Source organism: Balaenoptera musculus, chromosome 20, assembly GCF_009873245.2.
Source record: "Balaenoptera musculus isolate JJ_BM4_2016_0621 chromosome 20, mBalMus1.pri.v3, whole genome shotgun sequence".
Classification (NCBI taxonomy): domain Eukaryota; kingdom Metazoa; phylum Chordata; class Mammalia; order Artiodactyla; family Balaenopteridae; genus Balaenoptera; species Balaenoptera musculus.
Genome location: NC_045804.1, coordinates 12,847,197 through 12,871,806, shown reverse-complemented (window position 1 = coordinate 12,871,806; position 24,610 = coordinate 12,847,197). Strand labels below are relative to the sequence as shown.

General features: G+C 46.8%; 1 protein-coding gene across 1 annotated transcript in view; it reads right to left on the bottom strand.

Annotated features, from left to right (window-relative positions):
* Positions 1 to 3,596, bottom strand: part of FOXK2 (forkhead box K2) — a 69,038-nt gene extending 65,442 nt beyond the window's left edge. Inside the window, exon 1 of the mRNA XM_036836293.1 lies at positions 3,184 to 3,596. Coding sequence (XP_036692188.1) covers positions 3,184 to 3,596 — 413 coding nt within the window. The remainder of the gene's footprint in view (positions 1 to 3,183) is intronic.
* Positions 3,597 to 24,610: the final 21,014 nt, after the last annotated feature.

The following is a 24,610-nucleotide window of genomic DNA, read 5'->3' as shown; positions in this document are numbered from 1 at the left end:
GACAAACAAGGACCCTGTCCTCAAAGAGAACATTCTTCATTCTCTCGTTGACCACTGTGAAAATGCTCCCCCACCAGGCCCAGGCAAACATCATGCTCCACAAGCCTGTCCCCAAAGTCCTTTCCAGCCTGAATTCTCTCTCTCCAGTGCCTGGATGCTGGCCCAACCACACCTGCAAGGTCACTCTACCTGCCCACTTCAGGAGCCCAGCCCAGGTGGCCCAGGGCTCCCCCACCTAGATCACTCCACAGACCACCTCCCCCCCAGTCCCAATAACACCTGAACCTCCAACAAGTCAGACGCTCCTGGGGAGGAAAAAGTTGCATCTCTGTACACACAGCCCTGCATACTTGGCCAAAAACCAAGGATTTTTGGAAATCACTTGTTTTCTGGAAAACCACACTATGGCACTCTTGTACATATTCAGCTCAAACCCCCGCCCCCCCCCAACATACACACTCACGCGCCGGTCCTCACTAGGCATGGAACTTACCAACCACCATGGAGAAGGTGCTTGTACTCAGATCTTACCCAAACCATTTAAAATACTCACGACACCAACATACAGGATCACAGTCCTCATTTTCCTCTATTCCTCCCAAATTAATACTTTAGTATTTTAATAAAATAGTGAACCATACTTTAAGCCTAAAGTGTTTATATACTCTTCCAAGTCCTCTGTATATAAACTTTTAATACTAACTACAAAATTTAAGTTCATTTTAAAGTTGGAATAAAGTCATTGTTATTCAAATAAGAGACCAACCATAGGTTGTCATATTTTTAAAACTCCTCAGTGATTTTTCAATTCAGTAAGCAAGTATGAAATAAACAGTAACAATACTTATTAACCTCTGGGGACTTCCCTGGTGGTCCAGTGGTTAAGACTCCACACTTCCACTGCAGGGGGCGTGGGTTCAACCCCTGGTCAGGGAACTAAGATCTCGCATGCCTTGGGCGTGGCCAAAAAAAAAAAAATTTCAACCTCTGCGTAATCACTCTAAGTTACATTTGCTTTTAAACTTTCACAATTTAATTATTTTTAATGTTAAAAAGAACTTGGAACATAAAACTGAGTTTAATTTCAAGAAAAAGATTTTTAAAACAATTTCTCTGCATTTAGCTAGCACCAATCGTCTTTACACAGTTTTTTTCCTGTAACCTGTATCTATGATCACCCTACACCAACAACTTGGAAACAATGCCTTACAAAAAGGGAGGTGCTGCAAAATCCTAACAGATATCCACTCATCTCACACTGTAAAAATGCCAAAACCCCTTCCGTGAAAAAAACCACTCCCCTCTGTCAGTATGGGCAGAGGTTCCCAGGCCCAGAAGAAATCCAGGGTTGGTGGTAGCCTTGGTGGCCCAGGGACTCTTCACTGTGCACTAGCTGGAGATGAAGGCCAGAGACCCGGCAACTACCCATCACCTTTTTTTTTTAAGATATTTTATTTTTATTTTTTATTTTTGTTTTGTTTTTTGTTGTTGTTGGTTTTCCTTTTTTTGGCCCTGCCACGTGGCACGTGGGATCTTAGCTCCCCAGGATCAAACCCGTGCCCCCTGCATTGGAAGCGTGGAGTCTTAACCCCTGGACTACCAGGGAAGTCCCCCCATCGCCCTTCTTACTCATCTCCTCTGAAAGCCTCACTCCACTCCTCAAAAAGTCTGAATTCTGCTCCCTCGCATAAAAATCAATTTATTTCCATGTTTGGTAGGTCAACGCAAATGGTTTTGGCTGAATGATAATAAAAGAATTTTCTTCAAAAACCTCAAAGTTCTCAGAGTAAAAATATAACGCTCTTTGCTGTGATGCCAAGTTATTTGTAAACAACAAACTATCAAATTAAAAAGCTGCCATCAGGTACCTACTATCGATTTTATGCAATCTACAGTACAAATACACACAAACAGCGTTCTGGTTTGAAAAATAACATTCTTTGAAATGCTCCCATCAAGATTTAAGGAACTAGCTGGTGCAGCTTTCCAGGCTAAGCAGTAACACAGCACCCACATACAAAAGTGAAGAAATAAAGAAAAGCAAGAGCTCTTATCACCATCTCCAACAACTGAAAGCAGTCAAAAATTCCAGTTTGTGGAGAAAGGTTCTACTTGGAATAATCTAGAAAGCCCCTGAGGAATAATTAGCATTTCCTAGAGAGCAAATTTGTTTTTCAAGCAGACTAAATAACTTCACAAAACCATAGAACCAAGCTGAACTGCTTTGTAGCAGGATTGACAGTTCCTCAAGAAGCTCACTTAATTATACTCTATAACACCTTATAAAAATTTCTAAATAATTTAGTGACTTTTTAAAAAAAGTTATGTTGAAAGTATCTAGTTTTCCAAAATTTTAAGGTTCAGAGCACAGATTTAAAAATCCATCATGCTTCAAGAGCTTTCAATTTTTAGGCTACAAAAAACACAATGAGAGAAAGAAGTCCTTGCAGCTTAAAAAACACACGACTGAAATAATACACTACTGAAAACGTGTAGAACAAAAAGAAAGTAACAGATAACCCAACATCAGTTAAGAAGACACAGATTTTTGTTTTGGGCAGTTCCACCAACCAGAGTTTTGCATTTCTATTCTATACTACCTACATGCTAGTTACGAAAAATATATGCGAACTCCCAGAACGCACACAGTACCCCAGAAAACCTCAGCCCACGTGGACAGCTGCCTGAGCCTCCAGCTTTGGATAGGTGAGGATGGGGGGTCCCGGGCAGGGATTGTAGTCTGTGTTCTGGTCGTGGGTACGGTGGATGAGGTCGGGACATTGGGGTCATGGACTGAGATCCAACCGGGATGATGGGGTCTGGGTCTGGTTCTGGTCGTAGGAAGAACGAGCCCAGATGTCGGGATCTAGGTCCTGGTTGGGAAGATGGACAAGGGCTTGGGGTCGGAATGGGGCTCCGAGTCTGGGTCCTGACTGTGTCCTACTCGTGGCTAGGTCCAGGCGGGGATCGCTGGCCGGGGACTGGGTCCTGTAGGTGGAGGCAGCAGATCCCGGGGGGTGGTCAGGACCCAAATCTGGGTCCTCCTGGTCGTAGGTGGGGGTAGGGGGTCGTGGATCGCGAGTCGGTGGTCCGGGTCGTGGTAGAGGTCGTGGTCGGGGTTCGGGTCCCGCCGGCCAGGCCGCACCCCCGCCCGCCCGCCCCCCCGGCCCGGGCCCCACTCACACGCGCGGCAGCTGCAGTGGCGGCGCCCCGCGCCTTTGGAACACGCCGTCCACGAACACGCCATTCTTGCCGAGGCAGCGCAGGTAGAAGTCGCCGCCCGCGTCGGGCCCGGGCTGCGCCGACGGCTCCGGGGCCGCCCCGCCATGGCCGCCGCCGCCCGGGGGCGTGAAGATCTCGAGGTGGCGCCGCGAGATGAAGCTCGAGTGGCCCATGCTCACGTCCACCGAGCCCTGCGACGAGTTGCGCCCGATGGTCACCGAGCGCTTCTTCATCAGGTACTCGAACTCGCGGCCCTCGAGGCGCGCCACGGCCCAGCCGCCCGGCGGGGACCCGCCGCCCGCGCCCCCGCCGCCCCCGGCGCCGCCGCCCGCGGGAGGCCCGCCCGCGCCCGGGAGCGCCGCGGCCGCCGCCATGGGCCTGCGAGGGCCCGGGCCGCCTTTCGCCGCCGCCACGGAGCTGAGGGCCGAGCGAGGCCGCCGGCCGGCGAGCGACGAGCGGCGGCGAGGGGCGGGACACGCGCGGCGCGCCGCGGGCCGGCGCCGGGCCCGTGACTGACGGCGGCACCCGCCTATAGCGGCGGTGCACGGCAGTGGGGCTACCAGAGGCTGGCCAATGGCGAGGCACGCCGGCCGTGCGCCCGCACGTCGGCCGCGGCGCCCGACGCAGGCGCGGCTTCTGGCGGTCTGGAAAACCCGGTACGGAGCTGGGCGGCCGTGGAGCCGCCGAGCCGACGCACGGCGCCGCGCCGAACGGGGAACCGGGACGGGGCGGGGGCCGGGCCGGGGTCAAGGTCGGCGGGGGCAGGTGGCGGGGGCCCGCACACTCCGCACCCGGCCCCGTGCTTTGCCGCTGCCGTCACGCGCGCATCCTCAAGCGTGGCCGGAGCCTGCCTCGTGTTAGCAGCCGAAATCCACGCGTTTCCACGGTTGCAGTGGCTGTGAGACCCCACCGTGAGTGTCTGCGGGCCGACGAGGAGGGAGAGAAGAGTGGGGAGAGTCCACGGGGGCAGGGGGAGGGTCCTCCGGGAGGAGAGTGGGGAGGGCCCGCTGGGAGGGTCCAGGGGAGCGTGGGGAGGGGGCGAGGGGAGGGGCGCAGGAGCGCGGGCCAGCGTCCCGACGCCGTGGGCCTGGAGTGAGCGGGAAGCTTTCGAGGGCCGCAGGCAGGTCGGGCTCCGGTGGCAGAGCCCGGCACTTGGGGTTCTCTGTGTAAAAACCCATTCTAAAGAAATGGAAATTAACGTGCCCCTCTGAATGCGACATCTGTCTGTCTCATTTGCCGTAGATGTGTTTGCGGTTATAGTATAAACCCCCAGGGGTTAACACTGCTTTGAACCATAAGCGTGGCAGAATCTCCTAGACAGAAGAAAAGTAGTTTCGTTAAATACTTATACGTGGGAGAGATTTTAGGTGGTGTTGAGACAAGAATGGAAGTATTGGGTTTGGCCAATGAGTTCGTTCGGGTTTTCCGTACGGGAAAACCCGAACGAACTTTTTGGCCAACCCATAATAAGTAGGGAACCTTTCATTTTCAAACGAAACACAGTCGATCAAAAGAAAGAGCATCCCATCAAGTATAACTGATGTTTTCAAACCAGTTGTCAAAGTGACCAGTGTGTTGTCCCGAGGTCCTGGTGCTCTGGTGGGGGACAACCACCACTCTACCTGGCATTCGGAAGCTTCCTTGTGATAAAGTAACTGACTGTGTTCGGAGTATATGCTGTGTGTTGTTGAACTTACGTAAGGCCGCTCACTAGAAACGTTCACTTGCTTTTCACATTTTTTCGTCAACACAGAGTGTCCACCGCATGCAGGGAACCCAGGCCTATAGGTATAAAGAGGGTGAGTTTGTCCCATTGAACTGATGTGTCTCAACAATGTCCCTCCTATGTAGACACAAGGCCCCTTGATGAAAAGATGGACAATGCCAGGCAAGTGGAAATGGTAACAACCACACGGTTCTGAGAAGGAAACAGGTCACCGACACTGGGATAGTCAGAAAAGGCTCCAGAGCAGAGGGGGCTTGTACCGGCCCTTCCATCCGTTCCGAGTGCTCAGTAAGCACCCGTTGTATACCAGTCACAGGCCAGGGTTGGACAGAGAGCAGTGAGCAGACCCGGCAGCCACGTCCCATCAGCACGTGTGAAAGAAGGGGCCAAAAGGAAGCAGCACGCAAGATCCATTGAGACAGGGGAAGAGCACCGGGAGATGCTCTCGGGGTTCAGCAGCATCGCTGCTCTTTACATTGAGCAGCTGAAGGCGGAGATGTGGAGGAGACACACCCCACCCAAAGGGCTTACAAACCTTTGTTCTCTCATCTGGGGGTGTGTCCATGCTGGACACAGGTGCAGGAAGAGAGCGAGACCACGGGGCACCTGCCTGGTGGGGCACCTACCTGGTGGTGCTTACGGAGGACCCACAGTGCACGTGTGAACACATATAGGCACAGCCAAGGAGCAGCACATAGAGCAGAGTGAGAGGTCTGAGAGGCGGGCAGGAGGGCCGGAGGAGGAGGATACCTCTGACCTGAGGCCTGAAGGACATGAGCCAGGGCCACGGTGACCTCTGGGCAAAGAGCAAGGGCAATGGCCCAGAGGCAGGAGTACTATATGCTCCGTGTGTCAGGGGCGGGGGGGGGGGCCCTGCATGAGGGGAGAGACAGCCAGGGAGCAGTTCAGAGGCTGCTGCTCCATGGGGCCCTCAGCACCTGAGATGGGAAACCACTGGGCATTTCAAGCAATGAGCAACATGATCCAATTTAACTTTTACAAAGATCAACCTTTCTGCTGTGTGGGACAAAACTGAAAACAGGGAGGCCCATTTGTGTCTCTTATAATGATTCAGGCTACAGAAAAGGGTAGCTGGACTCATGATCCTCAAAGCTTTTTGCGTAAGTACCCAACAAACTAGTTCTGTGAAAATTTGTAAGCTTACACGTTTAAGATAATAGCAGAAATTTCCATCATGTTTAAATAGTTGCAATAGATGCAATTTCCCAAATGTTAGAAACATTGCCTTTTAAAATAAAATCATGGAGACTTCCCTGGCGGTCCAGTGGTTAAGACTCCGTGCTTCTACTGCAGGGGGCACAGGTTCGATCCCTGGTTGGGGAACTAAGATCCCATAGGCCACACGGTGCAGCCAAAAAAATTTTTTTAATAAAATAAAATCATGACATCATTCCTTAAATGTATCAAATGGATCCTGAATGTCACTGTAGTTTGAAACCCACTGTCGTATGTTTTATAAACATATATGTAATTTCTTGGTTAACGGTTAGGAGTTGTATTAAATCCTCTTTTCCTAAACTCAAATCCCCCTGCAATTTTAGTTCTAAATACAGTAAGTGTCTATACTTGAACATTATTTATTTATTTATTTATTTTTGGCTGCACTGGGTCTTCGTTGTGGTGTGTGGGCTCTTTGTTGTGGGCTCCTCTCTAGTTGCCATGTGCGGGCTGCTCTCTAGTTGTGACACGCGTGTTTAGTTGCCCCACGGTATGTGGGATCTTAGTTCCCAGACCAGGGATCAAACCCATGTCCCCTGCATTAGAAGGCAGATTCTTAACCACTGGACCACCAGGGAAGTCCCTGAACATAATTTATTGATGACCCTATTTTTATGCCTGGAGAGAGAGAGAGATTCATATATACATACATATTTTTAATTTGCAGTTCGCTGTGAATTTGTCTCATGATAAAAATACTTCTCCTGGGGACTTCCCTGGCGGTCCAGTGGTTAAGACTTTGCCTTCCAATGCCTGGGGTGCGTGTTTGACCTCTGGTCAGGGAGCTAAGATCCCACATGCCTCACAGCCAAAAAACCAAAACATAAAACAGAAGCAATATTGTAACAAATTCAATGAAGACTTTAAAAATGGTCCACATCAAGGGGCTTCCCTGGTGGCGCAGTGGTTAAGAATCTGCCTGCCAATGCAGGGCACACGGGCTCGAGCCCTGGTCTGGGAAGATCCCACATGCCGCGGAGCAACTAAGCCCGTGAGCCACAACTACTGAGCCTGCACGTCTGGAGCCTGTGCTCCACAACGGGAGAGGCCGCAACAGTGAGAGGCCCGCGCACCGTGATGAAGAGTGGCCCCCACTCACCGCAACTGGAGAAAGCCCTCGCACAGAAACGAAGACCCAACACAGCCAAAAATAAATAAATAAATTTTTTAAAAAATGGTCCACATCAAAAAAAAAATTTCAAGTTTTTTGTTTTTTTTGAGGATGACATCTTTTATTTATTTATTTATTTATTTATTTATTTATTTAAATTTTTTTTTGGCTGTGTTGGGTCTTTGTTTCTGTGCGAGGGCTTTCTCTAGTTGTGGCAAGCGGGGGCCACTCTTCATCGCGGTGTGTGGGCCTCTCACTATGGCGGCCTCTCTTGTTGCGGAGCACAGGCTCCAGACGCGCAGGCTCAGTAGTTGTGGCTCACGGGCCTAGTTGCTCCGCGGCATGTGGGATCTTCCCAGACCAGGGCTCGAACCCACGTCCCCTGCATTGGCAGGCAGATTCTCAACCACTACGCCACCAGGGAAGCCCCCAAAATTCAAGTTTTGATTAAGACTAAAGAGTTGAATTATATTGGAGATTTGTCTCAGTAATGTCTACGGCTTTTTTCCCCCTAACAATTAGTCCATATATCCAGTGATGAGAATTACTAGAATGAGGCAGGGTACAGAATCGGTATTATCCCTATTTTTTTCATAAATGTATGCACATAAGTAAACAGAACTGGGGGAAGTTTTACTAAAGCAACCTAACTGTTCTTTGAACCTCTTCTGTCTGCAGGTCCTACATGAGAGCTGAACAGAGATTGCAGAGGTCCTGCAGGACTGGGAGATGTTGAAGCAAAGAGAAGAGATCTTGGTGCAGCCCAAGCAACCAGCTGGGACACCAGAAAGGCCACACCCTAGAAGACTGAATACAGCTGAAGAGAGGAAGTTTCAACTCAAAGTCACATCACTAGAAATCATCTGAATCAAAACACAGGAAAAGGGACTTCCCTGGTGGCACAGTGGTTAAGAATCTGCCTGCCAATGCAGGGGACACAGGTTTGAGCCCTGGTCTGGGAAGATCCCACATGCCACGGAGCAACTAAGCCCGTGTGCCACAACTACTGAGCCTACATGCCACAACTACTGAAGCTCACATGCCTAGAGCCCATGCTCCACAACAAGAGAAGCCACCGCAATGAGAAGCACACGCACCGCAATGAAGAGTAGCCCCTGGGCTTCCCTGGTGGCGCAGTGGTTGAGAATCTGCCTGCCGATGCAGGGGACACGGGTTCAAGCCCTGGTCTGGGAAGATCCCACATGCTGTGGAGCAACTAGGCCCATGAGCCACAACTACTGAGCCTGCGCGTCTGGAGCTTGTGCTCCGCAACAAGAGAGGCCGCGACAGTGAGAGGCCCGCGCACCACGATGAAGAGTGGCCCCCGCTCGCCGCAACTAGAGAAAGCCCTCGCACAGAAATGAAGACCCAACACAGCCAAAAATAAATAAATAAATAAAATTTAAAAAAAGAGTAGCCCCTGCTCACAACTGGAGAAAGCCCACGCACAGCAACAAAGACCCAGCACAGCCAAAAATAAATAAATAAACATTTAAAAAATGAAAATAAGGAAAAAAGATAACAGAAAAGAGTATTAGAGACCCATGACAAGATCAGAAAGGTCTAATGTACATGAAATTGGACTCTCAAAAGGAAGGAAAAAGAAATGGAACGGAAGAAAATTCTTTTTTTTAATTTATTTCTGGCTGCGTTGGGTCTTTGTTGCTGTGCGCGGGCTTTCTCTAGTTGCAGCAAGTGGGGGCTACTCTTCGTTGCAGTGCGCGGGCTCCTCCTGCAGTGGCTTCTCTTGTTGCAAAGCATGGGCTGTCGGCATGTGGGCTCAGTAGTTGTGGCTCGTGGGCTTAGTTGCTCCATGGCATGTGGGATCTTCCCGGACCAGGGCTCGAACCCATGTCCCCTGCATTGGCAGGCGGATTCTTAACCACTGTGCCACCAGAGAAGCCCCCAGAAGAAATTTTTAAAGAGAGAATGTGTACAGATTTTACAAATTGGTGAGAATATACCAACCCACAGATCCAAAAAGGTTAGCAAAAATAATATATAAAATATATATTAACATACATAATATATATTCCAAAAATACAATAGAGGAGATGAAACAAAATTTTTAAAATACATGAATAATTTAGTAGAAGGCAAAAGAGAAGGAATAAAGGGCAGATGGAACAGATACACAACAGCAAGGTGGTGGCTTTAAACCCAACCATGTCAATCATTACATTAAATGTAAATGTATAGAAAACTACAATTAGAAGTCACAGACTTTAGAATTCCCTGGCATCCCAGTGGTTAGGACTCAGTGCTTTCACTGCTGTGGCCCCAGGTTCAGTCCCTGGTTGGGGAACTAAGATCCGGCAAGTCGAGCAGTGCAGCCAAAAAAGAAAGAAGTTGGAGACTTTAGACTGAAGTGGAAAAAAAACCCCCACCTAACGTAAATGAGTTTACAAAATCGATATAATAACATAACTGCCTAATGTTCAAAGCAAAAATTGACAGAACCGAAAGGAAAAATAACCCACTAATAGAGTTTGAGATTTTAACACGTTGCTATGTAATTAATGGAACAAGCAGGCAAAAAAGTCAGTAAGGATGATTTAAATACTTATTAACTAAGCCAGTTACACTCCATAAAAATGATTATGTACCCTCATCATCAAAACTGCAGTGGTCCAGCCACATTGTGTGCCAGCAGAGTAAGAAGGCACCGGGGAGAAGTCTCAGATTTCCACTTGGGTCTTTCCACTAACTGATGAGTGGTGTGGCCTGGGTCCCACCGTCTTGTCCACATTCTCAGTTTCCTCACCTGCAAGATGAGCCACGGCACGGGCTGCTCTCAGAAGCCTCTTCCAGCTCTAACCCTCCATTCTAAGGAGGCTCTAGGGGCTACCCCAGGATGCTACCCCACTTGAAAACCCTCTTTCTAGAATAAAACGAGATTCAAACAAGGCCTGACACCTCCAGTGTTTATTTTGGGGCTGTCCTGACAGAACCTGCTATCAAAATTACCTGTGATTCAGTTAACAAACTCTTGTGCAGCATTCTCTGCATGCCAGGTACTGCTCTAAGGACTCTGTCTCAGCTGCTGTATCTCAGCCTGAGATACTGGCTCAGGCCATCCTCACGATACACCTCTAGTTGATGGATGCTCTGACTGCCCACATATTACTCCTCGGAGGCACAGAGAGGTTGAATAACTTGCCCATGTCAGCACACCAGTCTATTCTTTATCACTTCACTGGAGAAGCAAAAACAAGGCTTCCTGTGTGCCACTCACAATAAAGAGGGTGCATATTGATGATATAATAATCATGAATTTTGATACTCTAAGAAACAAAAATTCAGAGTAAACTCCAGCACTGCAACTGGTTTCATTTAACAAAATAATATGTGATGAGAACAACTTGTGATGAGAAGTCCTGTGATCTTGAGAATGTAACACCAGGTTTCATAACTTTTCCTAGTAAAAAACCTTCAGAAGCTCATGGTTAGACACCAGATGGAAGCCAGACCCAACAGTCTGTGTTTCCTCCCTGTCCAGCTCCTGCCCAACTTTCCCCATTTCACTGCACCCAGGTGGCATGGAGGACCTGTATATCATCTGCCTGCACTCAGCACTCTCCTCCCACCTATCCAATTCCCTCTCCCTGCACAAAGTATTCCAGTGCTGCAGCAACTCTGCTAGGTTCTCCAGGGCCCCGGACTTCCTAACTTGTGTGTTCTGTGACACTTAGTAACACACTGCCTACCTTGCGTTGTTACTTACTTTCCATACTGTTACTTTTCACTAGTGTGTGGTGTATGTCTTGTCTCCCTGACTCTATTACTGCAAACTTTGAGCTGCCACTCTGAGAGACAGGCATTCAGCGCCCAGCTGCCTCAGGAAATCATGCAGCTCTATCCATCTGACTGGGCTGCCAGGTGCTGCTTTCAGCTCTGTCCTTGGCTATGGGTACCCTATCCATTTTGACAAGATGGAAGCAGCACTTTGAATTGCATGGAAAAAAAATGTACAGAGAGGAGACAAATATTCTAATTTTGGCCAAGCTTTCAGAGGAAATATAAGGTATGTTCATTAAAGTATGGCCCTGCTGGTAATCAGTACTGGAAATTCAAAAGGTATTATCTTGGATAAAAGATAAATTTCACATTTCTGGTTCTCTTTACAGAAAACACAAATACCACGGAGTAAATAAGTCATAGTATCATAAACTTTTTGCTACCCAGGATTCTGAGACGAATGAAATGTTACATTTGATCACACATCCTCGGCTCTGAGGCAGGAATATGGCTGTTCCTATGTTCCTACCTCAGCATCATAGAGCTGGCAGGTAGTAGGTATTTCATATATTTGTCAAACCACGGAGCTGAATTGAGGTCCACTTGATAAAGAAATCCAAATTTATCATATGATGATATCACTTATATGCTAAATCTAAAATATGACACAAATGAACTTATCTACGAAACAAACAGAGTCACAGACATAGAGAACAGACTTGTGGTTGCCAACGGGGAGGGAGGAGTGGGGAAGGAAGGGTTGGAAGTTTGAGGTCAGCAGATGCAAACTATTATATATATAATGGATAAACAACAAGGTCCTACTGTATAGCACGGGGAACTATATTCCATGTCCTGTGATAAACCATAATGGAAAAGAATAAGAAAAAGAATGTATATATGTATAACTGAATCACTTTGCTGTACAGCAGAAATTAACACAACATTGTAAATCAACTATACTTCAATAAAATAAATTTTAAAAAATTTATCATATGACTGTGAAGTTTCAAATAGTTGTGATACAGTCACAACAACCTGACATCAAAACCTTACTGACGTGACTTTTCTTGACAATTCAGGAGGCATTTCATGATCTCACGGTGCCCATGATCATAATTACAAATACCGTTTTTTCACTGGCATGCTATATGTGGAAAAGTACCTGCCAACGTGGAGTTCATCCTGATTGGTTTGGTTAACTATATTGGTATACATCATTAAACAAAAGTAATTGTATTCTTGAATATTGATTTGCTAAGTTGGTTATATGGCCCAATTGATCTATAGAGTCAATATCATCCCAATCAAATCCCCAGCTAGCTTGCTTGTAGGAATTTACAAGCTGATTCTAATATTCATATGGAAGTGCAAAGGATCAAAATGATCTTGAAAAAGAAGAACTAAGTTTGAAGGATTTACAGCTATATTAATATAAATTAAAATAAAGCTGTAATAACCAAGTGAATATAAGATGCCTTCTCTAATTCAGCCTTTAATGAAAAGCTAATCAAATACAGTATAGCTATAGTAATCAAATCAACATAAAACTATACTAATTAAAATTGTGTGCTACTGGTGTAAGAGTAGACAAATCAGTGGAACACAATAAAAAGTCCAGAAATAGACCTCCACATATAGAATCAATTGATTTTCAACAGAGGTGCTGAAGTTACTCAATAGGGAAAGGGCAGTGTGACATAATATATACCTGGCCTGTGCCCCTGGTTCCTGACACAGAGCTCCTAAATCCCTTGGAATTTCCTGGGTGATAGGAGCATCTTTTGTTCTAATGAGGCAACTCTGGGTGGGCTCCTGGATGGGGGCTGGTCACCAGAAAGACCGAGCCAGGGTTAGAAGTGGACGTTTTAGCCCCACCCCCATCCTCTGGGAGAGGGGCTGGAGATTGAGTTAATAATTAATCATGACTATATGATGAAACTTCCATAAAAGTTTCTAAACTATGGGGTTCAGAGAGCTCCCAGGTTAGTGAACACATGCATGTGCCAGGAGGGTGGTACTTCAACCTCACACAGGCAGAAGCTCCATTTAAGACCCTTCTGGAACTCTCATACATTGTTTACGGTAAGAACATACAATGATGCAGCCACTTTGAAGAATGGTCTGACAGTTCCTCAAAAGGTTAAACATAGAGCTACCACATGACCCTGCAATTCTACTTCTAGACATATACCCAAGAGAAATGAAAAAGTATGCCCATACAGAAAACTGTACATGAATGTTCATAACAGAATTATTCATAATGGCCAAAAAGTCAAAACAACTAAAATGTCCATCAACTGAAAAATGGACAAATAAAGTGTGGTATATGGGGACTTCCCTGGTGGTGCAGTGAATAAGAATCCGCCCGCCAAGGTAGGGGACACGGGGTTCGAGCCCTGGTCCGGGAAGATCCCACACGCCGCAGAGCAACTAAGCCTGTGTGCCACAACTACTGAGCCCACGCACCACAACTACTGAAGCCCGCGTGCGTAGAGCATGTGCTCCGCAACAAGAGAAGCCACCGCAATGAGAAGCCTGCACACTGCAACGAAGAGTAGCCCCTGCTCACCACAACTAGAGAAAGCCCGGGAAAAAAAATTATTTTTTAAATTATTTTTTAATTTTTAAAAATTTTTAAAATGTGGTGTATCAATACAATGTAGAATTACTTGAAACCAAAAATTTAAATAGTAATACATGCTACAACATGGATAAACTTTGAAAACGTTATGCTAAGTAAAAGAAGCCAGTCACAAAAGACCTCATATTATATGGTTTAGGAAGTCTACTCAATAAACAATGCTGGAATAACTGGATATCTGAATAATTGTAACAACCACAAATGAGAACTCTGACCCGTATCCTACACCATACAGAAAAATTAATTTGAGATGGATCATAGAGTTCTATGTAAAAGCTGAAACTATCAAGCTTCCAAAAAGAAAACATAGGAAACTATCCTTGTCTTTTGGGTCTCAGCACCCCAAACATGAAAACCATAAAAGGAAAAAAATTGTTTAAATTAGAGTTATGGGGCTTCCCTGGTGGCACAGTGGTTGAGAATCTGCCTGCCAATGCGGGGGACACGGGTTCGAGCCCTGGTCTGGGAAGATCCCACATGCTGTGGAGCGACTAGGCCCGTGAGCCACAATTGCTGAGCCTGCACGTCTGGAGCCTGTGCTCCGCAACAAGAGAGGCCGCGATAGTGAGAGGCCTGCGCACCGCGATGAAGAGTGGCCCCCACTTGCCGCAACTAGAGAAAGCCCTCGCACAGAAACGAAGACCCAACACAGCCAAAAATAAATAAAATTTTAAAAAAAATTAGAGTTATGAAAAAATAAATAGGCAAGAGGCTTGAACAGCTACTTCACAAGAGAAGACATGTGAATGATCAATATACACATGGAGAGATGTTTGGCATCACTAGTCATCAGGGAAACGCAGATTAAAACCACGAGGTACCGGAAGAATGGCTAAAATTTGTAAGACCAACCTTTCTAAGTGCAGACAATGATGTGAAGCAACAAGAACTCTTGTACGCTGTCGGTGGGAATATAAAGTTGGTACCACCACTCGGCAAGAAAGCCTGGCAGCTTCTTACATAAAGTCTTACGAACACACACACACACACACACACACACACACACACACACACACATCCCTACCACGTATGTGTAGATGCAACCATTGCACTCATAGGTACTTACCCAAGAGAAAAGAAAGCAGATGCCTGCAAAATTGCTTGTCCAAGAATGTTCATAGCAGCTTTACTCGTAATAACCAAAAGCTGAAACAACCGGAGTGTCTTCAGCAGGCAAGTGAGAAACAGATGTACGGGATGGGTGCAGCGGGACAGGGGTGCCGCCCCGGATTCCGGGGAGCTGGTGCAGGCTCTCCCAGGCACACCCTTTGGTGCCTCCTAATATAAGCATTTTGTGGAAAGTGTTTTGAGTTTCCACAAAAAGGTCATTCGAATAGAGCAAAGCTGGTAGTGTGGTATCTTCAGACTTGGAGGTTCCAGGTGTAGGAATTTACAAGTTACCAGCACAGCTGTGCTAGGTTGATTCCTGCAGGGTTCAAAACAGGAATCTACACAGCACTGTAATGTACATCAGTGGCAGCCAGCTGTATATTTACTAGGACATCCACACATTAAAGAAATGAAGAGGTGCCAAGACTTCCCTGCTGGCGCAGTGGTTAAGAATCTGCCTGCCAATGCAGGGGACACCCAGGGAAGATCCCACATGCCTTGGGGCAACTAAGCCTGTGCTCCACAACTACTGAAGCCGCGTGCCTAGAGCCCGTGCTCCACAACCACACAAGAGAAGCCACCACAATGAGAAGACCACACACTGCACTGAAGAGTAGCCCCTGCTCCACGCAACTAGAGAAGAGTAGCCCCCACTCTATGCAACTAGAGAAAGCCCGTGCAGCAACGAAGACCCAACGCAGCCACAAATAAATATATAAATAATAAATTAATTTTTAAAAAAAGAAATGAGGGCTTCCCTGTTGCGCAGTGGTTAAGAATCCGCCTGCCAATGTGGGGGACACGGGTTCGAGCCCTGTTCCGGGAAGATCCCACATGTCATGGAACAACTAAGCCCGTGCGCCACAACTACTGAGCCTGCGCTCTAGAGCCCGTGCTCTGCATCAAGAGAAGCCACCGCAACGAGAAGCCCGCGCACCGCAATGAAGAGTAGCCTCTGCTCGCCGCAACTAGAGAAAGCCCGTGTGCAGCAACGAAGACCCAATGCAGCCAAAAATAAATAAATTAATTAATTAAAATAAATAATTAATTTTAAAAATTAAAGAAAGAAATGAAGGGGTGCCAAAATAAATAAATAACATATATATTTTTTTAAAAAGGAATTCCCTCGTGGTCCAGTGGGTAAGACTCCACACTCCCAATGCAGGGCGCCTGGGTTCGATCCCAGGTCCAGGAACTAGACCCCACATGCTGCAACTCAGACCTGGTGCAGCATGCATAAATGAATGAATGAATAAATAAAAAAATAAATATTAAAAAAGAAAAAAGAAATGAAGGGGTGAATCTGCCCAGGTGTGGTAATGGGGATGTGATGTTTGCCCCATGGTCAGGGCTGATCTACCACCTGTTCACCAGGAAAGGCCCAGAACAACACTCTCCCAGCTGCTCATATGAGCTACTCCCACTTCTTAGAATTCTACCCTTTTCCATAATAAGAAACAATAATAAGCATGTCTCACTTTTGTAATTGCAATTTAAAATTACATTTTAATTAAGGTTGGAAAACATAATTAGATCACATAAAAGTTAAAAATTGGTAAAATGTTTTAAACCCTGTCTGATTTTTGGAAAGAGTGAGTTTTATAGGTGAATAATACACACATTCCTAGTTGAATTTCATTCTAAAAAAATGAGAGCTTCAGGGACTTCCCTGGTGGTCCAGTGGTTAAGAATCTGCCTTCCAATGCAGGGGACGTGGGTTTGATCCTTGGTCAAAGAACTAAGATCCCACATGCCACAAATAAGACCCGACCCAGCCGAATAGATATAATAAATTTTTTTTTAAATGAGAGCTTCAGAGATAAATCTTATAATACCAATTTAAAAAAGAAAATACTGAGAATACCCTTAAATTTGCTGATATTAACTGGACATGAAAGTGTGTTTCTAATCCTCTTCCACCAAAACCTCTTCTCCAAAGACCTCCCTTCGGAGCTTTGGAAACAGGGGGAGGCATGTTCCCACTCTCTGTACACCTGGGGGCAGGAAGGGGGTCCTTGGGTGTGTCCCTGCATAGTTCTTCACACGTCACAGAAGCCATTATATATGTGGCTATGTGTACAGTAAGTCTCCTAAATACGAACCTTCAAGTTGCAAACTTTCAAAGATTCCAAAGTGCATTCCATCAATGTGAGTGAAATTGCAGCTTGCCCTCTGTCTCCAATTGCTGATGATCCTTCAGCTCTACCATCTCCCACCTCCTCTCCCTCCTCCAGTCAGTAACTCTTCTTGCCTGTTCACTCAATGCCAGCCCCTGTATGCCAGCTGTTCTATTGTACTGTAAGATTAAAAATGTTCTATTTTTTGTGTTTTGTTTTTATGTATTGTGTGAAAAGTATTATAAACCTATTACAGTACAGTACTATATAGCCAACTGTGTTAGTTGGGTACCTAGGCTAACCTGTTCGACTTATGAACAAACTGGACTTACGAACGTGCTCTTGGAATGGAACTCATTCATATGTAGGGGATTTACTGTACTTACCTCCTGGGTTAAGGCAATGCTCCCAGAAAGGCAGCCCTCAGAATGTGCCCTGGGGCAGGGGGGCCCTGCTCCAGCTGTCTTGTGTGCCTCTGTGCTCTAGGCCACATTTTTTTTTAAGATTTATTATTTATTTATTTATTTTTGGCTGCGTCGGGTCTTAGTTGTGGCACTCGGGATCTTCGCTGAGGCATGCAGGCTCTTTGTTGTGGTGTGCGGGCTTCTCTCTAGTTGTGGTGTCCAGGTTTTTCTCTAGTTTAGTTGTGGGGCACAGGCTCCAGGGCGCGTGGGCTTTGTAGCTGTGGCACACGGGCTCTAGTTGAGGAACGACAGCTCAGTAGTTGCGCACGTGGCCTTGGTTGCCCTGCGGCATGTGGGATCTTAGTTCTCTGACCAAGGATCGAACCCACGTCCCCTGCATTGGAAGGCAGATTCTTTACCACTGGACCACCGGTCACATTTACCTAAGTTTGAGAAGAACACCAGGGATGGCCTGGGAGCGGGGGATGAAGGTGTGAGGCGCGTGCCCCTTGTAGTGACTGGTGTCCCATGGTCAGCCACATGCAGACCCATCTTCGGTTGCCCTTGGCATCGGCCATCCAGCCAAGTCTCCTCCAGGTGACCTTTCTGGATCTCTATGCTGAGGTTAGTGTCCCCCAAAGCCCACATGGAAAACATGCAAAACACAGACAGTAGGACAGACAAGGATTCAATAGCTAAAGGCTATTTCTGAATAGAGGAACTTCTATCGCCTGGACTCAGGGCCCCCAGCCCCAGCCCCAGCCAACCTGGGCTGTGGCTTCTCAGAATTTGTCTGGGCATCTCTGGTCCTCCCATCTCCTGAGCTCTAAGCCTCCAGGCTAACTTTGACTCATGGGCTACTCATCGCCCATTCATGCATTCACTCTTTCATTCATTCATTCACTAGCTTGTCCACTCATCAAACATTTCCTATTTCCAGCTTCATGCTGGGCCCAGTGCTGGATGCCCAGGCCCACAGGGAGCAAAGGGGACCTGGGCCCTGCCTTCATCAGGACAGGGAGGGGAGGCAGCCTTGATTCAGCACTCCTCACCTGGACCAGCAGCCCACATTCCCTCACACATGGCCAGCCCCCTTCCCCGGGTCCCCCTCCCCTCACATGCTCACCCAGACACCCAAATGCAAGACCCGGCTCCCATGGCACCTCCATCAGCCGCCCCGGCCACCTGCCGTGCCGTGAGAACTGCTCCTCCCTCGAAGCTGCTTGGTACCCACCTGGTTCCCAGCTTGCAGTCTGGGACAGTCATTGCGTACATGTTATCCCAACAGGACTCTGAGCCTGGAATTGGAGCTCCTGATTAGGCTTGGCACTGGCCTGATGCAGAGTAAGTTTGGGAAAGTGACATAATGAGTGAATGATTATTCCAATCACTTACTGTCCATTGGCCCATGCAGAAAACTTCTCTGAGCTTATGTGAAGCACGGAGGACCAAGACGAAAACCTTGCCTCATCCTGCTGGCCCTGGGTTAGGGATGAGAAATAGAGAGGAAGCAGGCAGTCAGAACATGAGCATGGAAGCTGAGGCAACTATTTTGTAGAGAATTCTGATGGTAAACATCAAAGCTAAACATGTCAATTCAACATCGGTGCAGAGCTACATCTGTAGGAGACACTGTGCTTCATTTAGGAAATAAAAAGATGAGAAGGGCTTCCCTGGTGGTGCAGTGGTTGAGAGTCTGCCTGCCAATGCAGGGGACACGGGTTCGAGCCCTGGTCTGGGAAGGTCCCAAATGCCGCAAAGCAACTAGGCCCGTGAGCCACAACTACTGAGCCTGTGCATCTGGAGCCTGTGCTCCGCAACAAGAGAGGCCGTGACAGTGAGAGGCCCGCGCACCGCAATGAAGAGTGGCCCCCGCTCACCGCAACTAGAAAAACCCCTTGCACAGAAACGAAGACCCAACACAGCCAAAAATAAATAAATAAATTTATAAAAAAAAAAAAAAGAATGAAAAACTATATGGAAAATACTGTCTCATATCTTTAAAAAAAAAAAAAAGATGAGAAGACAGGGATCTTGCCTCTAACAAATCAAATACCACAATTTTTAAAAGTGGGCAAAGAAGATTTCTCATGTTGGAGAGTGAGTTACAGAGAAGCAAGGAAAGGCTGGAGGAAACCACGTGGAAACCATGAAGCTGGACTAGAGCTAGAAACGTCAGTATGAACTCATTTCAACCTTCATATGACACAGCAAAAGGGCCTGAAGAAATGTGTTTTCCTATGATAGAACTCCTTCACACATTCACCTGTAAATCACTGTATGTGGTGTACAGTTATTTTATTTCATAGTCATGGAGCTCAGTACACATAGGGGCAATAAAAAAATGCATTTGAGTTGTACTTGTACTTGCCTTAAATTCAGATTAACTTTGTATACTTTTAAAGAATTACTGATCATATCAAAATTCAAACAGAAGGAAGTATTTTACTGGAAGGGAGGGGAAAAAAAAGAAAAAAAAACAAAAGAAAAAGTCTGGTAGAAACTTCAAAATATCAAAACAAATGTAACACAATGGAAACTAAAAACGATAATGGTCAAAATCATGAAGGGAAAGAATCATGACATCTAAGAAAATATGGGTAATGAATATGACAACACAGAGATGAAAGGTATTATGAGAGTCAGAACACTCCTAAACAGGAAGCAAAAAACAAACAAAAAAAACAGAAGGAAAAAAAAGCAGAAGGAAGATGATGATAACAGAAAAGAAAACCACAACCAGTCCACTCAGCAGGACACAGCAGGTGGCCCCACCCACTGATTTTTTACTTCATTGATTACTTCACTAAACCTGTTTGAATGAACACTAATTCCCCCAACCCTGTTTAATGAAAAATTCATTCGTTCAAAATTATGATTCCATTTACAAAGAATCAAGGTACAACAGACAAAAGAGATGCTTCTTAAAACATTTGAAAGTTATTTTTTAACAGGAAAACTGCTACAGGATATTGACTAGCCTATTCCAAGACTAAACATTGCCTGTATTGTTTTGCTTGTGTAGTTTTCAACAAGACAGACATCACTTACATCAGACAGACTTTCACATCAGTGGATGTCTTTAGAACTGTCAAAAATCATGAAGACTGCACAAAGCACAAGAACATGTTTACTTGGGCCACACACAAATCACATAAAAACAGAGTAGGCTCCTTCTGTAAGGAGGTCGGAAACACACAGAATGTATGCAATCCAATTTGTGAAGATGAGGAAAGCAAACATGGAAAGTGTTTTTCCATTTCTTCCTGGTCTGACATGAAACACAAATCATGAAATACATGACACAAAGCTCCTAACAAGTCACTGTGAGGCCACCACGGATTAGAGGTGGTTCCCTGCCTCCAGACATACAGGATAGGTTTGGCCAAGTCTGATGGCAACCCTGAAAGAGTATGTAACATCATCAAAAGAATGCAACTCTGGACAATCTTTTCTAAACTATTAATAATAAAAAGCAAAATTTGATTAACCCTGCTAAAGAAAAGACTGAATTATCTATTTACCATATAAAAACAGTATTACCAAATCATTCCCATATGAAGGAGTAATTAAGGTCTGCATTTAAAAATTCCGAAAAAATTGAGACTTCCCTGGTGGTCCATTGGTTAAGACTCCACGCTCCCAATGCAGGGGGCCCGGGTTCCATCCCTGGTCAAGGAACTGGATCCCGCATGCTGCAACTAAAAGAAAAAAAAAAAAAGAAAAAAATATGAGGTGTGTTAGGCAGTTAACTAGTGAAATGTTTTATTTAAAAAAATTTTTTTAATTAATTATTTTATTTTATTTTGGCTGTGTTGGGTCTTCATCACTGCGCGCGGGCTTTCTCTAGTTGCGGCGGGCAGAGCCTACTCTTCGTTGCGATGCACGGGCTTCTCATTGCAGTGGCTTCTCTTATTGCAGAGCACGGGCTCTAGGCGTTCAGGCTTCAGTAGTTGTGGCCCGCAGGCTCAGTAGTTGTGACTCACAGGCTCTAGAGCTCAGGCTCAGTAGTTGTGGCGCACAGGCTTAGTTGCTCCGCAGCATGTGGGATCTTCCCCAAGCAGGGCTCGAACACGTGTCCCCTGCCTTGGCGGGTGGATTCTTAACCACCGCGCCACCAAGGTAGTCCCAGTGAAATGTTTTAACTGTTTAAAGTTTGTGATATTAATCAGCTGTGTATACTTTGCAGTTTGTTGTGGTTACTTATTCTTATCAACATCCACCTTCGTATCTAATTCCGTATTCTTCTTAAAAAGGGAGCTCCAAACTGCACAAGCTGGAGACCCCACCCATCCTGTGCCCTGCGTGGAGCAGGGCACCTGGGGCCCGACCGGGAGCGCGCAGCGTCTTGACAGCAGGGGCATCAATCAGCGCGGCCCCATGGAGGGGGCAGGCCCGGAGTTCGCCCTGTCCCCAGCGCGGCCACCAGGGTCCCCGACCCACGCCACTAAATGCGAAACGTACGCAACCGCTAGGGGTAGACAGCAGCGCCGCCGCCTGAAGCGGACTTACGCAGGGCACGTGACGGCCCTCCCACGTGACCGCGCCCACGTGACCGCCGACGCCGTGCAGAGGGAGGAACCCGGTTCCGCCGAGACCTGGCGAGGTCAAGGCTGAGTCTGGGGCCGCGTGGCCGCCGTCCGCCGCCTCCTTCGGCGACGAGTGGAGCGGGTGCCACGCTTGGCAGTGGGCCCGGGGCCCCGAGTTCGACGGGGCTTAAGGCGGAAAGCGGGGCGGCCTCCTCCCGAGCAATTGGGCACAATTGTCAGCGGGAACGGAGCGCTCCTTCGCTTTGGTCCTGCGCTCTCCCTTCTCAGCTGTGCTGAGGAAACAAAGAGGCGCTGACGCGCCTTTCTAGGGCACTGCCTCTGGTGGTGAGGTACTGAAAAGAGAAATCCTTTCCCACGAGCAGAGACCTGTCATTGTAAAGCCCCGTGGTTTGCTGGGAGCGGTGTTGTGATGGACGCGATGACAGTGGGGTGCCCGAATGGAAAGCAAATAAGTCCAGGTCCGGAATTAGAGTCTGTTCCGATGTGGCCTCACCCTCAGGTGGCTGGCTGCCCGCTCTGCCCCGCAGCCAATATTGGGATTTAGGGTTGGCCACTAAAACTTGTACGTGGGAGTCAGGCAGGGCAGGCTTAGTGGGAGAGTCTCTTTCCCTGTCCCCACAGTTCGGTCCGACGGTTAAGCAAGCATCACTAGGATGGCTGAAGAAGGAGTCTGACAGGTATCTGCAGGTTACCTAGGCCACCTGGTTCAGCCTTTCCCACAGTAGAGACCTTTGGAAGAGCTTTTGTGTGGAATATGAATCTCTCAAATTCTGGACCCGTTCAGAAAAGTCCATCCCCACACCTCACTGGCAAAGAGCTTTGACCCCAACCCTCCAATGTGGTTTTGTTCAGGCCCTGCCTGAGGCATTGATGAGATGTGCTGCCCAGAGGGCTTCCCCCTGTCTTCTCCCAGTGGCCACCTTTTTGCCTCACAGTGTACCTATATGGCTAGATTTATCAGACTCAGACAATATCCTAGACCCGGGTGGTGGAGATTCAGGCTCACGGTACAGCCCTGTGGGTGCATTTCAGGGAGCCTTATCCCCCAAGGCAACTGCCAGTCTGTCTTGATATTCTGAGCCAGGGGCTGCCCCTTGTGCCCCTTGTGCTGGATGTGTCACTAAAGTTGTAGAAGTCCCTGCCTGGTAGCTTTGCCCAGGCCTTTGCTAAAGTTCCTCCCTCATCTTCACTCTCCCTTCAGAGCCCTTGGCAATGTGGTTGTACGTCTGGATTCTAGTTGTGTTCTGCAGTTCTGGGTGTCTTCTGCTTCCACTCTAGATCCACCACTACCTTCCTCTTCCCTAAGACCAACAGGAAGCTGGAGGGCAAGAGAGCTGAGTGGCTGCAGCCAATGAGAGGCACTGGTAAGGAGATTAGAGGTTGGGGGAGCGGGGAGAAGGCCTGGGTATTCCTCAGTTCTTCCCTGCCTAGCTGAAGGTCCACAACCTGCTAGGGAAGAAGGCCACAGCTCCTGTTCTCACTGGGTCCAGGAACTCCAGCTTCCAGGCCTTGGGATTCTGACGGCTCAGCGCTGTGGCCAGTGTGGGACTGCATACCGTGCCTGTGGCTTCATTTAACCCTGCTTGTAGAAATAGTTCCATGCACCCCAGTGTTCATTGCAGCAGTGTTTACAATAGCCAAGAAATGGAAGCAACCTAAATGTCCATCAACAGATGAATGGGTAAAGAAGATGTGGTACATATATACAATGGAATATTGCTCAGCCATTAAAAAGAATGAAATAATCTCATTTGCAGCAACATGGATGGACCTAGAGATTGTCACACTGAGTGAAGTAAGTCAGACAGATAAAGACAAATATTGCAGAAGCTAAGAAAAATGATACAAATGAACTTATTTATAAAACAGAAACAGACTTAGAGAATGAACTGATGGTTACCAGTGGGGAAGGGTGGTGGGGAGGGATAGTTAGGAAGTTGGGGACTGACATGTACACACTGCTATGTTTAAAACGGATAACCAACAAGGACCTACCGTATAGCACAGGGAACTCTGCTCAATATTATGTAACAACCTAAATAGGAAAAGAATTTGAAAAAATAATAGATACATGTATAACTGAATCACTTTGCTGTACACCTGAAACTATCACAACATTGTTATTCAACTATACTCCAATATAAAATAAAAAGTTAAAAAAAAAGAGAAATAGTTCCATGTCCTTTGACTGTCCTGGTGTTCATAGTCTGGCCATAGAACTCCAGCAGTTTCAGTCTCTGTGTTTATTTTTCCTGATGATTCTGTTGGCTTGAGAGAGGAGACACCCTACTATCTGCAACGGCAAGTTCCATGGACACTTTTTACATGAAAAGGTTCAGCACAAATTCAGCGATTTTTTTCCCCCAAAGGATTTATATCCAGAATGTTCTTGGGGGAATAGTTTCTACCTCTTTGAAATGCAAAGTTATTTTTAATTTTTTCTTCAAATTATAAAGCTGAACAGCAAGATTTCATAACACTTTAATTTTAAGCAGTTTTGTATGGATAAAACAGCTTCCTTGGCCATGGGGAAGAAGTAGGTCAAGAGAAGAAGCTGAATTAAAAGGATAGTTTATTGATAATTGGGACAAATTAGGAGTCTTTTTCAAATGATGGGGAGAAACGTTGCTTTTGTTCTTTTCCGAAATCCAACCAGCATCGCTGCAATACAGAACCTGCCACCATTGTCCAAAGACACTCTGGGCTGAAGGTTGTGTTTCTTGACTTTTTTTAAACAGCAGAAAAGGAC